The 15210-nt window shown below is 32.3% G+C and overlaps 3 protein-coding genes and 1 long non-coding RNA gene across 7 annotated transcripts; all 4 read left to right on the forward strand.

Annotated features, from left to right (window-relative positions):
• Positions 1–2008: 2008 nt before the first annotated feature.
• On the forward strand, positions 2009–2947 carry LOC116001678. Its single transcript, XR_004094268.1, has 3 exons — positions 2009–2090; positions 2188–2262; positions 2766–2947. It is a non-coding gene; the product is annotated as an uncharacterized LOC116001678 (long non-coding RNA).
• A 1310-nt stretch (positions 2948–4257) lies between these two features.
• On the forward strand, positions 4258–5371 carry LOC116000824. Of its 3 annotated transcripts, none has more exons than XM_031240665.1 (5): positions 4258–4408; positions 4596–4670; positions 4762–4817; positions 4911–5000; positions 5088–5371. In XM_031240665.1, exons 1-5 carry the CDS (start codon positions 4397–4399, stop codon positions 5092–5094), a joined length of 240 nt encoding a protein of 79 aa, XP_031096525.1. In that variant the 5' UTR covers positions 4258–4396; the 3' UTR covers positions 5095–5371. The 3 variants fall into 3 exon arrangements, with proteins under 3 accessions (XP_031096525.1, XP_031096524.1, XP_031096526.1); XM_031240664.1 differs by having other exon boundaries at positions 4782–4817; XM_031240666.1 differs by having other exon boundaries at positions 4809–4817.
• Positions 5372–9286: 3915 nt separating this feature from the next.
• On the forward strand, positions 9287–11007 carry LOC116003191. The gene is made up of 3 exons (XM_031243352.1): positions 9287–9418; positions 9516–9626; positions 10652–11007. The coding sequence occupies exons 1-3, from the start codon at positions 9328–9330 to the stop codon at positions 10783–10785; spliced, it is 336 nt and encodes a 111-aa protein (XP_031099212.1). The 5' UTR covers positions 9287–9327; the 3' UTR covers positions 10786–11007.
• Positions 11008–13852: 2845 nt separating this feature from the next.
• LOC116000843 (uncharacterized histidine-rich protein DDB_G0274557-like) lies at positions 13853–15104 on the forward strand. 2 transcript variants are annotated; one of them, XM_031240690.1, is made up of 3 exons: positions 13853–13971; positions 14223–14303; positions 14611–15104. In XM_031240690.1, exons 1-3 carry the CDS (start codon positions 13887–13889, stop codon positions 14901–14903), a joined length of 459 nt encoding a protein of 152 aa, XP_031096550.1. In that variant the 5' UTR covers positions 13853–13886; the 3' UTR covers positions 14904–15104. The 2 variants fall into 2 exon arrangements, with proteins under 2 accessions (XP_031096550.1, XP_031096551.1); XM_031240691.1 differs by having other exon boundaries at positions 14614–15104.
• Positions 15105–15210: the final 106 nt, after the last annotated feature.

The following is a 15210-nucleotide window of genomic DNA, read 5'->3' on the forward strand; positions in this document are numbered from 1 at the left end:
AATTTGTTTACTATATATACATATACAAGTTTTAATGTTCAATGTTTGTATTTAAACAAGTAATTCAAATTATATTAATGCAAGATTATATATGAGGAGTTCATTATAGTTGACATTAGTAAAATTAATGTTTGCACTTTTCTAAAAACAATTATCTAAATACTTATATTGTAGTTGGTATGGTATTAGCTAGCTAGGTAGCATATACTACTTTTGGTCGGAATTACTCTAAATTTTGATAATTTGCTTTTGCATAGGTTTGTCATTGTTTTCATTTTAATTCATTGCTTGTCCACTCCTTTTTGTTAGTAGGGTCTTATTATGTGCAATTGAGTTACGGGTGCTAATTTGAAAATAAAAAATTGAATTTAAAATAGGTAAACAATATTATTGTTGTTTTTTTAGTGGTTGTTTCAATTTCAAAAAAGAACGTTGGGCATTAAACAACAACAAAAGACAACTCTTGAACGTTGAGGACTAAACAGCCTAACGACTTTTTAACGTTAAAGATGGATATGTAAGAAGTTGATGATTATTTGAAGTTTTTGATACGGTTGATTAACAATTGACAGAACTATCATCCACCTATATATATCAAATACAAGTCCAAATCCAAGTCAAGCAAAATTAATATTGATGGGAGATAGAGAGTCACATACTCAGGAAGAGAAAATGGCTGGCGCAAGTGGTTAAAGGTAGTAAGAGCAGACTCATCAAAGCTCGGTCAGGGGAAAGAATCGGCCCAAAGGAGTAGGCGGACTGATCGAAGCTAATGGGAGAACGAGTGAAAAAGATTACATGAGAAGAGGACAGGTAAGAAGCCGGGCAAGAGGTAGGGGAGAACGGTCGGCCAACGGTCGGTCGACGAAGTAAATCAGGATGTTTCTTTGTAATTGAGTGAAAATCTCAGGAAATATAGTAAGTGTTGAACAAAAGAAGCCGATCGAAAGGAGTTGGACTTGGCTAGCCTCAAGCCAGACCCTGTCGAGCCGAGCGAGAAGGTCAAGCCGACTAAGCCGCCAGAGCAGCGAGGAGCCCGGACGAAGCTGATTAGGCATTTTCCTAAGGCGAGGGAGATCAAGCGCAGATTTGGTGGATGAAATAAGGAAAGTAGATCAAGATGTTTTAGAAAGCTAGACTAAATGTAATAAGGAAAGAAATCACACGCATTCATGGCAGTTTAGGGTTACCATATAGGGATTAACCCCTCCCCTCCTTGTATAAATAGGGATATGAAACCTCCAAAAAGGAGGGCAATTGGTAATACAAGAACAGTCGAAACGCTACTTCTATTTCATTACAAGTCTTAAACTATTTTCCGGTAGTGTTGGTCAGTCGTTCGACCATCCCTTGTGGTTGATAAAACCAACAAATATCATGCTCCAAGTTTGAAGGGATTACGAGCAATATTATTTGGTTAAAGAATTTATGTCCCTTAATATAATATAATTTAATGCTTAATCTCAATCCGATGTTATTTAGGAATCAAACTCTTTTTACTTAAATTACAAATCATTGCAATAGGAAAAAAAATTGATAATACTAGAAAAAACGGCTAGAAATTACAGCATCTGCAGTAAAGGTCGTAGTACCTAGGCCAAAAGTTATAGCTATATCTAATTTAGTAGGTGACCTGCGGTGATACCAATTCAATTATCATGATAGATTTATCACTACCCCAAAAGTTATAGTTAGTAACGAATGTGTAATTTGACTTTTTTATATTTACGTATCAATCAGCATCACGTTTTGATGATACTGGACTCGGCCTCCAAGTGGGGGTTCCAATCTGCATCTCACCGTTCCTAACAATTAATAGAAAGCATTGAATTCCCAACAACTTATAGTCTTGACTTGGTCTTGCCCCAAGTATGGACTAATAGTCATACTATTTAATAATCATTTATAAAAGGAAATGATCTATGCTTAAAGACTGCATAATCAAATGTATTGCAGCAATTTGTTCTCTCCCTCGTCCTCACCAACTTCCAGAATGGGTAAGAAGCTGTCGCAGGTTTGTTTAACAACCAAGGCCACACTGTTTTTGATATCTCTAGTCCTAATAATATTCGTCATCACAGCAGCTCAAGGTAACATTCTTTGTTTATCCTATTCCTACGTTTTACACTTTTAGTTATATATAGTTTTAGTACCAAACTCGTTTGGTCGGAATCTTTATAAACATAGGTGGGCCGGGCAAGATCGCCGTTCGGGGCCATTCATCGCCAGGTGCTCATTCAGCAGTCGGACAAAACCCACCAAGTACGCATATGGAAAAAGATTTTGTGTATAATCCAATTCCAACATTATAGTCACCATTTTGATAGCATGAAAATAAGAAACTGAAGTTCAATCCCCAACAAAAGCGGCCTATAAACCTATTCTTCTTTTTAGTTTGAATCAATCAGCTATGAGTAATCTAAAATAGTTTACTTGATTCTTTGCTCACTAGAGTAGTTGTAAATAACTTTTCTTAAATATGCACAATTTAAATTTTTTATTTTTAATTAAAAAACAATCTTCAAACGGTTTGTTGAATTTCTATAATTTTCTTTAAAAAAAAGTTTCCTAAACAGAAAACTGTTCATCCTTAAAAACTATTATGCATCATAGGTGGCTATCATTCTATTGCCGTAGTGTAATCATGTTTGTTACATGCATGCATTGTGTTATTTTGTTGATAAGATTAATATCTTAATCCAATCATTCTAATTTCTTTTAAAAAAAAATAGCGCTAATGGTATTTTAGCTAAATAAATTTCCAGGTCAGCATAGCCGTATGTCGTTCAAAACTCTGGAAAGAGCCCCTGTGTGTGAAAGACGTTATAGAGGATGTATCGGCGGCATCCAGCAGCCAAAGCCAGTTTGCTCAAAGTATATGAGAGGATGTGTCAGAAATTAATAATGCATGCAAGATTAATATAGTGAAGAATCGAATTCTATGTAGTCCCACGGATGGATAAGATATTTCTTATGTATGCATACTATATATAATTTTTTATATATATAGAATTTAGTTTCTTGTAGTTGTGATTATTCATAATGATGCCACATAAGTGCTAAGGCCAATATATAGCTCGTTTTACTCTGTTTTCTTTTTCAACTAATTTTCAATCCATTTTACGGTACTAAAAATGTTACTCATATATTTTTTTATATTTATTAGTAACAACCAATGATCAATCTCACTAAACAATTACTAAAATAAAAAATCCACCTAATAAAATTAAACTTGCACTTGCGTTCTCAAAAAAAAAAAAAAAAAAAAAAAATTGCACTTGCAATCCAAGGAAAAAGAAGTCAACTGAGCCCAAACCAATAATATAATATGCCCCGAAAGGCAAACATAATAAGAACAATGAATCTTTATATGCCATAGAGCAAGAAAAATGTTTTGAGTTTAAACTTCTATGCGATCCAATTAACCATGCGTCCATGCATGTTAATCGTCTATGCATAGTCTTACCATTGGGTTATCATTGATTATGCTGCTAATTTTTGAATAATACTAAGCTAATTCATGCAATATATTGGTTTTTTAACGAGCTGGGAGAATTTTGTATTTAGATTCATAAGGGATTGTAACACATAAAATACCAATTAAACTTTATATCAAAAGTATATATTGACCAAAATATTATAAAATATTGGTCAAACTATTATTTAGTAACCATTAACCAAAATATTACAAGTTCAAATTCCTAGCTGAAGGCACCTTTCTTCTTTTTCAACTAAGAAACTCGTAATCTACTAATTTCGTAGTAACATTTAAGTTAATTGAGCTATGATTTATATTCTTACGTGCGTGCACAAGAGAGATTTTTTAAAACATATTTCAAACTTTTCATATGGTAAAAAAAAAAAAACATGAGTAAAACTTGATTAAAAGACTATAATGACTTCTTGACGTCAAAGGTGGTCCGGTGGGAGTTTGACAGTTTGAAGTTCTTGCTACGGTACATTGACTAAACTATCAACCACATAACATAGGTAAGTCCAAACTAGTCAAGCAATATGCTCCAAAACATTTTATCCTTAAAGTTGTCATTTATACAATTATACAGGGAAAAAAAAGTTATTTTTTCCACATGAAACATTCAAACACGTTATTATGCCGTAGGCTAAGTGTTGTCGGATTCCATCTTTGAATATTCCAATATTATCGCCCGAACCCATTCTATTTACGCAATGCTTCATGTATAAAAGAAATCGATCTGATGCATGTGCTTCAACACTACATACTCTCTCTGATTTAGGAATTTGTTTCCAACTACATTTCTCTCTACTCTCAATCTCTTCGAAAAACATTAACAATGACAAAAAAACATGCAGTTTTGTCACTTTTGTGTAACGCTGATTTTGATATGGCTTATAGTTCTAAATTTCCCCAACACAAATGCCGCAAGAGGTAACATTCAATTCGTTAATTGCATATATGCATACATAAACCTTTCATCAATTATTTATATATATATCTTGTTTGATTTTCCGTTGGTTATTCCATTAACGTTGTTACAGAAATGATTGGATTTAATTGCTGCATACTAACTTTCAAGTTTCGTACTAACCATAATCATTATTTAATTATTTCATAGGCAATCCATCAAAACTATTGCCTCCACCCCGTACAAGTCATAACTCTCCTTCAGCTCTCACCCAAACCCCACCGAGTAAGTCCCGCGCCTTCAATTCTTTATAATTCTAACTGATTTCAATCACGGTTCAAAACATTTTTGTCCATAAATATTAATACAAATAAAGTTCATATATCCGATTACTAGGTGTCCTAATAATATTCGTCATCACAGCAGCTCGAGGTAACATTCTTTGTTTATCCTATTCCTAGGTTTTACACTTTTAGTTATAGTATTAGTATCAAACTCGTTTGGTCGGAATCTTGATAAACATAGGTGGGCCGGGCAAGATCGCCGTTCAGGGCCATCCATCGCCAAGTGCTCATTCAGCAGTCGGCCAAAACCCACCAAGTGGTTCACGCCAGGGTAATTTTTTAAATTAAAAAAATATTCAAACGTTTTATTAAATTTCTATAATTTTCTTAAGAAATTGAAATTTTAATTTTCCTGCAGTGTGTAGTACAAAAATTTATGGAAGCTGTATGGCCGAGAAAACAAAGCCAGTAGCTTGCTCAGCCTATAATAGAGATTGTGGCAGAAATTAGTAATGCATGCAAGATTAATATAGTGAAGAATCGAATTCTATGTAGTCCCAAGGATGGATAAGATATTTCTTATGTGTGATGCAACTATATATAATTTTTTTTATATAGAATTTAGTTTCTTGTAGTTCTGATTATTCATAATGATGCCACATATATAAGTGGTAAGGCCAATATACATATAGCTTGTTTTACTCTGTTTCTTCTTTTTTTTTTTCTTCCAACTAAATTTCAATTCATTTTACAGTCTCTCTAAACAATTACTCAAATCGAAAATAAAACCTAATAAAACGTGCAAGGGAAAACAAGTCAACTGAGCCCAAACCAATAATAAATATAATATGCCCCGAAAGGCAAACATAATAAGAACAATGAATGTTTATATGGGATAGAACAAGAAAAATGTTTTTAGTTCAAACTTTTATTCATGCGATCCAATTAATCATGCATGTTAATCGTCTATGCATAGTCTTACCATTGGATCATTGATTATGCTGCTAATTTTTGAATAATATTAAACTAATACAATATATTGGTTTTTAACGAGAGAATTTTGTATTTAAATTCATAAGGGACTGTAACACATAAAATACCAATTAAATTTTATATTGAAGATAACTTTAGTCAAGTTTGTCAAACAGTTATTTAGTAACCAAATGTTACAAGTTAAACTTCCTAGCCGAAGGCACCTTTTGCTTTTTTACATCTAAAGAAACCTGTAATCACTATATCATTTGTTTTAATTCTTTCTTTCTTTTCTGTTGAGCACACATAATAAATAAATATAAATGTACAATTCAATTATCAGCTTAAACTTTTAGTTGAGATAGAGTATATGCTTCAATTTGGTAAGGGTCATGGGTTTGAATCTCCATGTCACCTTTAAAAAAAAAAAAAAAACTATGGTCCACGTGTTGCTTGGAGGCCATCAAAAGTAAGCATGGAAATATATTTGTTTGGGACTAACATTTAAGCTGATTTTGAGCTATGATTTACATTCGGCACAAGGGAGATTTTTTAAAACATATTTCATACTTTGGAATGGTAAAACAACATGAGTATAACTTGTCCCACCAAAAAAAACATGAGTAGAACTTGATGAAAACACCATATATAACGACTTCCTAACGTCAAAGGTGGTTCGGTTGGAGTTTGACAGTTTCAAGTTTTTGTTACGGTACGTTGACTAAACTATCAACCATATAACATAGGTAAGTCCAAACTAGTCAAGCAATAAGCTCCAAAACATTTTATTCTTAAGTTGTCATTTATACAATTATACAGGAAAAAAGGAGTTATTTTTTTCCACATGAAACATTCAAACACGTTATTATGCCGTAGGATAAGTGTTGTCGGATTCCATCTTTGAATATTCCAATATTATCGCCCAAACGCCAAACCCAATCTATTTACGCAATGCTTTTGTTTTCCTTAGCTTCATCGTCCATGCATGCTTACGGTAATAACACTATGGGAAAGTATAACAAAAACAAAATCTTCCATTTTAACTCTCCGTCTAAAATACTCCTATACTATTAAGGTTTACTTAATATTGTAAAATATGGTATTACAATTTCTATTTGTACTACAATTGTACATTAAAATATGGTAATACAATTCATAATAAATATATTATTCACTACTTTCCTATTCGTAATACAATTCTATATTAAAATTACTAACCGTAATAATGCAGTACATATATTTCTCTACAACGTAATACTATTATTCTATTAATAGAAACAAAATCCCTCATTTTAACTTCCCGTCCAAAACACTCATATATTATTAAATATACTATTAAGACCTGTCTAATATTGTAAAATATGGTAATACAATTCCTATTCGTACTACAATTGTACATTAAAATATGGTAATACAATTCATAATAAAATATATTCTTCACTACTCTCATATTCGTAATACAATTCTAGATTAAAATTACTACAATAATTGACCAACAAGTAGTTGAAAAATTTTGAAATTTAGTGATTGGTAAAATCAATATATTTTACAATTTGACTATCAAAACTAATTTTATGAAAAAAAGCACAGAATATATACATATAGATCATAAAATTAAATTTCAATGTCAATACTGTTATGGCTCAATGTTTTGATTACATTAGAAGTGATTTTTTAAAATTTCAAGATCAAGATATGACACGCTTGATGAGTCGCAGCTAGAAGGTTAGTGATCCGACTGCCGACTTTAGATGTCGTTGATCAAATTAATTAGTACATGTGCGACATGAATATTGCAAAAGGATGAACATATTAATTAAGTTGTAACTCTTTGTGTAAGGCGACGGTGAAAATCTATTAGAAGTACACATCCCTAAATTCTTAAATAGTTTGACATTGTATGATTTTCTTAATCATTCATTGACATTAAAGGTCGGTGCACCTGTTATGTTATTGCGGAAGATAGACTATTCTCTTATTCTTTATGACGGTACGCGTCTCATCATCACAAGATTGGCAGATCACATTGTTGAAGCAAGAATAGTTAATGGGACACATGAAAGAATCAAAGTTCTTATCCCTCGAATTGCTCTCATTTCTTCTGATACGGTTTCCTTCAAGTTCCAGCATAAATAATTCCCATTGATGCTTGTATATGTCATGACTATCAACAAAAGCCAATGTCGAACACTAACTCACGTTGGGTTATTGCTAAAAGAATCAGTCTTTAATAATGGTTAATTGTACGTGACTTTTTACCGAGTCATCCACCACTTTATTAATTGGGTCACACTTGTGTGAGACCGTCACACGAATCTTTATCCGTGTGACGGGTCGAGTTGGTCGAATTAACATGCAAATGTCATACATATATGCTCAAATTTAATACTAATCATGAATAAAGTGTTGGTTACTTATCAGGAAAAATGTAATACTTTTATATTTTGATGTAAATAAATAGTGTACTTAAAAGGAAAAATATAATACTTTTGAAAAAGGGTCACACTTGTGTGAGACCGTCTTACGGATCCTTATTCGTGAGACGGGTCGGGTCGGGTCAAAACACCATGCAAATGTCATACTTATATGTGCAAATATCATACTTATATGCTCAAATATAACACTAATCAAGAATAGTTTTGCTACTTATAAGAGAAAAAGTAATACATTTTTCATAATAAGTAAGGTTGACAAGTGTCTCTTACTTATAAGGGCAAATATAATACTTTTGAGGAAAAATGTAATACTTTTAAATCGAAATGTAAAAGTATTGTATTTTCCCTTAAAAGTATTACATTTACGCTTATAAGTAACAAAAATTTTATTTCTGATTAGTATTACATTTGAGCATATAAGTATGACATTTGTGCATATAAGTGTTACATTTGCATCTTGACCCGACCCGACCTGACTCGTCTCATGGTGAGACGGTCTCACACAAATTTTTGCCTTAGAAAAAAAAATGTAATAATACTTTTAAATCAAAATTTAAAATTATTAAATTTTTCCTTAAAAGTATTACATTTTCCAATATAATTAATAAACATTTATTCCTAATTAGTATTACATTTGTGCGTATAAGTATTAAATTTTCATCTTAACCCGACATGTCTCATGGTAAGACGGTCTCACATTTTTTAATTTAAGTGACATTATTGGTTACAGAAATGGTTACGCATATATATAAATCAAGTATCAAGTCTATATTAAGTTGCTTTTGAGCTATGATATACATTCGGCACAAGAGAGATTTTTTAAAACTTTTGAAATAGTAAAATAACATGAGTAGAACTTGATGAAAAGACCATAACGACTTCTTGACGTCAAAGGTGGTCCGGTGAGAGTTTGACATCTTGAAGTTCTTGCTACGGTACGTTGACTAAACTATCAACCACATAACATAGGTAAGTCCAAACTAGTCAAGCAATAACCTCCAAAACATTTTATCTTTAAGTTGACATTTATACCATTATACAGGAAAAAAAAAAGTTATTTTTTCCACATGAAACATTCAAACACGTTATTATGCCGTAGGATAAGTGTTGTCGGATTCCATCTTTGAATATTCCAATAGTATCGCCTGAACCGTACCCATTCTATTTAGGGCGTGCATGCATAATAAAATCTATTACACCATAGACTATACTTACATTTCTCTCCCTCGTCGTCACCAGAGCGCTGCCACAATGGTTAAGAAGTTGGCACAGGTTTATGTAATATGCAGACTACTCTTCTTCATATCTCTACTCCTTATTTTCCCCATTATAGCTGTTCAAGGTATATATGTAACATTATTCTTTCTGTGGCATATACTAGGTACTAGGTACGCCGGAATTTTGATTAACATAATAATCTTCTATTTTCATTTTGATAGTTACGCCGGACGACAAAATGGGCACTCCGCTCCATCCATCGCATGGAGGTCCATCGGCTGACCTCGGCCAAACCCCGCCAAAGGGTAATCAGCCGGCTCGTCAAAGTAGAGGTAATGTATTGTATACTGCCTTGCTATTTCCTTATATATATATATATATATAGAGAGGGGGTTCAAATGAGAATAGTACTTCTTGTGTAAATACATCATTAGGTATGTAACAATGCATCATACAGTGTTTGAAAATACATCACAATGAAATGCGCCAATGCATAATACCTAATGTTACATTTCCAAACACTTTGTGGTGCACTTATGTGTACCTAATGGTGAATGACCACACGGCCACATGCCAATATATCAGAGTTCATCAATTATTGAGGGTTTTTGTAAAAAAAAAAATAAAAAAAAAAAAGCTAATTTTATAATTATTAAAAACTTGTAAGAGCGTGATTCATTTTATAAAGGAGACGCCCAGGTAAAAAATTTATACTATAAAGTGCAAAAGTTTTGTATTACAAGTTTACAAATGCATAAGTTTATACTACAAGTTAAGCACTTTGTGCTCAAATGGCATGTAGTGATTCTCTCATATGGAGATTATGAGATCGAGTCTCAGTGGAGGCGGTATTTGCTCTTTGTGTAGAGTCAGTAGTATTAAAAAAGTTTATACTACGAGTGCAAAAAATAATATTCGTTTGAAATATTCCTAAAGAGATATTTGAAAGTGCATAATAAGTATATATATTATAAAGTGCAAAAGTTTTATATTGCAAGTGAATAATCTTACATAGCAACTCTTTATACTAGTACAAAAAGTCCATTTTTAATATGTTTATTATATTTTGAGATAAAGTTTATTTTTAATGTATTATCAAAAAAGAACATGTAGTATGTATATTCGAAACCAACCTAAAATCTATTAAAAAAATTAAATAAATATATATCGGTATTCACCATCTTTCTATCATCCCAGTCTAACAGTTGTCACATGCATGCATTATTTTGTTTATGTAACTAATTTATGTCTTATTTCAATTTAATTTATGAGAAAATATGCCGCTGCTATCCAAATAAATCATTCCTCTATAAATTAAAAATAACGCTAATGGTATTTTAGCTAAATTAATTTTCAGATCATCTCTCTTACGAAGCTCTGAATCCCCAATTCGCGTGCAATGAAACAAGATCCGGATCCTGCGGCAAAAACCTAAACCCGCCGGCAAAGCAAAGTTGCAATCATCGGAGCAGAACATGTTTGCGACCTTAATAATGGACGGCAAGCTAAGCTTAATGAAGAATCAAATTTTACGCAGTGAAAGGATGGATGGATGGATAAGATATTCATCACTTATTTGTTACGCATGTGTAATACAATTATTGTAGTAGAATTTTCTAAAGTTGTAGCTAGTAAGGAATGTGCAATTTTACATTTTATATTTATGTATCAATTAATACCACGTTTTGATGATATATACTGAACTCAACCTCCGAGTCACGGCCAACAATCTGCATCTCACCATTCATTAAATTGTCAGCATCTTATACTCTTGACTTGGTCCCACAACTTGATCGGCTCACCATCAATAGACCGCTCCCAACAGCCTAACCTTTAGAACATACAACAGCCCTAGGTAGCAAAGAGCCAACATCGAGGTGCCAATTAAGCCTTCCGGCCCGTAGACGTGAACTCTTAGGGAAGATTAGCCCCTATGTTATCCCTAGAGTAACTTTTATCAGTTGAGCGATAGCCCTTTCACTCGGCAACCTCAGATCACTTTGGCTGACTTTCGTCCCTGTTCGATGAGTGGGTTTGCAATCAAGCTCCCTTTTACCCTTGCACTCGAGGGCCAATCTCTGTTTGGCCCGAGGAAAGCTTTGCACTCCTTCGTTATCTTTTGGAATCCGAACTTGTGGTTACCCAGTTAACTAGGATTGACGCAAATTTTCGACATTTATGTGCAGGACTGTTGGTGTTGCAACGTAGGCTTAGCAGACAGTAAATTGAAGTTTCATTGGTGGTTTTAATGAATTATTGAAAGAAACAAGCAACACAATTAAAACATATGCATTGTAGTATTACACCAAGAGCAACACAATTAAAACATATGCATTGTAGTATTACACCAAGACAGTCATAAACCATACCATGATAGTTAAAGTAAGTCAAAAAGATACCTTGCACCATACCATGATAGTTAAAGTAAGTCAAAAAGATACCTTGCCAGACAGTAAATTGAAGTTTCATTGGTGGTTTTAATGAATTATTGAAAGAAACAAGCAACACAATTAAAACATATGCATTGTAGTATTACACCAAGACAGTCATAAACCATACCATGATAGTTAAAGTAAGTCAAAAAGATACCTTGCAATTCAACGCCTTTAAAAATTTACCTTTTAAAAATTCACAATTTATATACTACAAACACACAATGTCAATGTTCACAATTTACATACCGTACTAAATGTTCACAATTTATATACTACAAACAGAATATTAACATACACAATTTATGTGTTTTGACTTAGAAATACAATTTATATCATCCACCTATTATCAAATACAAGTCCAAGTCAAGCAAAATTAATATGATGCTCCAACTTTGAAGGGATTACAAGCAATATTATTTGGTTAAATAATTTCTGTCCCTTAATATAATATAATTTAATGCTTAATTTCGATATGATGTTGTTTAGGAATTAAACTCTTTTTACTTAAATTTTTACTTATAAATTCGATGATATTCAATTATCATTTTGATTTATAGAAAAGTTGGTAACTATTATCTAGATGATGTGCATTTTAGGTAAAATCGCCTTATTATCTTAATCGAAAAAAGACCACAAAGAGATAAATAAAACATTTAAGCTCATTTTGAGCTATGATTTATACTCTAAATGTATGCACAAGGGAGATTTTTTTTTTAAACCATATATTTCATACTTTTTAATTAAATGGTAAATCGAAAAACATGAGTAGAACTTAATTAATGAAAAGAAGATAACGACTTCTTTCTCCAAAAAAAAAAATAATAATAATAAATAACGACTTCTTCTTGACATCACAGATGGACCGTGGGAGATAACGACTTCTTCTTGACTTCACAGATGGTCCGTGGGAGTTTAAACTATTGACTTGGTACGATACATTGACTAAACTATCAGCCACCTACGTAACATAGTTAGACAGGATATTTAGATAGGATATTGACTTGGTAACTATAAAATTATAAGTTTAATTTCACAGCGAGAGGTCTATTGACCTTTTTATTTTGAGCTAATTAACTATGAGATCTGATTTAGTTCCTTATTTTTATTTGTTGGGTTTAGTAGCTGCGGTTTCTCTTATTACAAAAAAAGAAAGAGTAAGTTTAATTTAGTTAATCGCTAATCTCCAAAACATTTTATCCTAAAAAAAATAAAGAAAGTTTAGTTTAGTCAAGCGCTAAGCTCCAAAACATTTTATTCTTAATTAGGTAATATATATTTTATACTTTCTCATACATTTTCAACCTAAAGAATCTAAACTCTCACTATCGAGGTTCAAATCTGTGACTATCCAATGTAATTATTATTACAATGTAATAGGGTCAGTTGTATTCAAAAGCCAATTAAGCACCATGTACTCAGATGACATGTAATGACTCTCTCATATAGGAGGTCATGAGATCGGACTTCAGTGGAGACGAATTGACTCTTTGTGCTTCAATTGGTTGAGAAAGTATATTTGAACAGATACTACAATGTAATAGGAAGAAGAAAAAAAAAGAGAGAGATTATATCTACATACACGAATTGACTCTTTGTGCTTCAATTGGTTGAGAAAGTATATTTGAACAGATACTACAATGTAATAGGAAGAAGAAAAAAAAAAAGAGAGAGATTATATCTACATACACGAAACATTGAAACACATTATCATGTAAGTACGTAAATTATTCTGTGCACCCGGGTCCACCTCGAGCTTTGAATATTTACAATTTACATACTAAATATTCACATTTACCTTTTAAAAATTCACAATTTGTATACTAGGAACACACAATGTCAATGTTCACAATTTATATACCGTACTAAATGTTCACAATTTATATACTACAAACACAATGTTAACATACACAATTTATGTGTTTTGACATAGAAATACAATTTATATTCTAGAAGTTCATAATTCCAATACTAAAAATACACCGTAGATTTAGCATGAAGGTACACCTTTCCATGGTATAATAACGTATTGTCGGATTCCATTATTGCCCGAACCCATTCTATAAAAGCAAGCGATCTCTGCTTCAAGACTACATAGTTTGTCTGATTTAGGAATTTGTTTCCAACTACGTCTCTCTCTCTCTGCGACAAACATTAACAATGACAAAAAACATGCCGTTTTATGTAACGCTGATTTGGATATGGCTGCTAGTTCTAAATTTCCCCAACATAAATGCCGCAAGAGGTAACGTTCAATTCGTTAATTGCATGCATACATAAACCTTAGCTTTCATCAATTATTTATATATATCTTGTTTGATTTTCCGTTGGTTATTCCATTAACGTTGTTACCGAAATGCTTGGATTTTTTTTAGTACTATTGACTCTGTTACAATGTAATATCTGTTCATAACTACCCGAAATGCTTGGATTTAATTGCATGCATACTAATTTTCAAGTTTCATACTAACAATAATCATTATATTTATTTCCTAGTAAATTATCCGTCAAAAATATTGACTCCACAGCGTACAAATTTTAACGCTCCATCAACTATTATCAACCGAACCCCTCCAAGTAAGCCCCTCTCGCCTTTTATATATTCTTTAATCTTACTGATTTCAATCATAGTTCAAAACTTTTTTGTCCATAATAAATATTAATACAAATAAAGTTCATATATTTAGATGAGAACGAGCTGGTCGGAAGAAGTAGTCCTGGCCTTCGACCTGTATTAAAAATAAAATAAAATTAAAAATAAATTCATTGCATCCGCTACTTACAAATAAATATAATTTTATAGGGGGAAATTACATAAAGATTATATGATATTATTATCTTATTCTCGTCTTATATTCTAAATTTTCTTCTCTTCTCTCAATAGAAGAGAAAATAAACAACCACGCAGATTGGGCAAAGCGATGCTATTATCATCACAAAGAGAAACTAAACAACCACGCAGATTGGGCAAAGCGATGCCATTATCATCACAAGGAGAAACTAAACAACCACGCAGATTGGGCAAAGCGATGCCATTATCATCACAAAGAAAAACTAAACAACCACGCAGATTGGGCAAAGCGATGCCATTATCATCACAAAGAGAAACTAAACCATGCAGATTGGGCAAAGCGTTGCCATTATCATCACAAAAGATCATGTATTGTACGACCTTAATAATGGACGGAAAGCTTTTAATGAAGAATCAAATTTTACGCAGTGCAAGGAAGGATGGTGACGGTAAATATGTTACCCGCGGAGAATATAATTGATAAGTAACAAGTTGTAAGTGTATTGTTAAAGTGTTCTTAGTACAAGAATCAGTGTGTCTCCATTCTTGTTAAGGGAGGTTTTATAATAGGCAATAGTTAAGGGTTACAAAGCTTCCTAATAACTACAATGACGTATTCCTCTCAATAAGTGTTTATGTTCCATTGTAATTGAGGAGCTCTCCTCCATAACTTATTCGTTATGCATGTGTAAT

The sequence above is a fragment of the Ipomoea triloba genome, chromosome 13 (assembly GCF_003576645.1).
Source record: "Ipomoea triloba cultivar NCNSP0323 chromosome 13, ASM357664v1".
In the NCBI taxonomy this organism is placed as follows: Eukaryota; Viridiplantae; Streptophyta; class Magnoliopsida; order Solanales; family Convolvulaceae; genus Ipomoea; species Ipomoea triloba.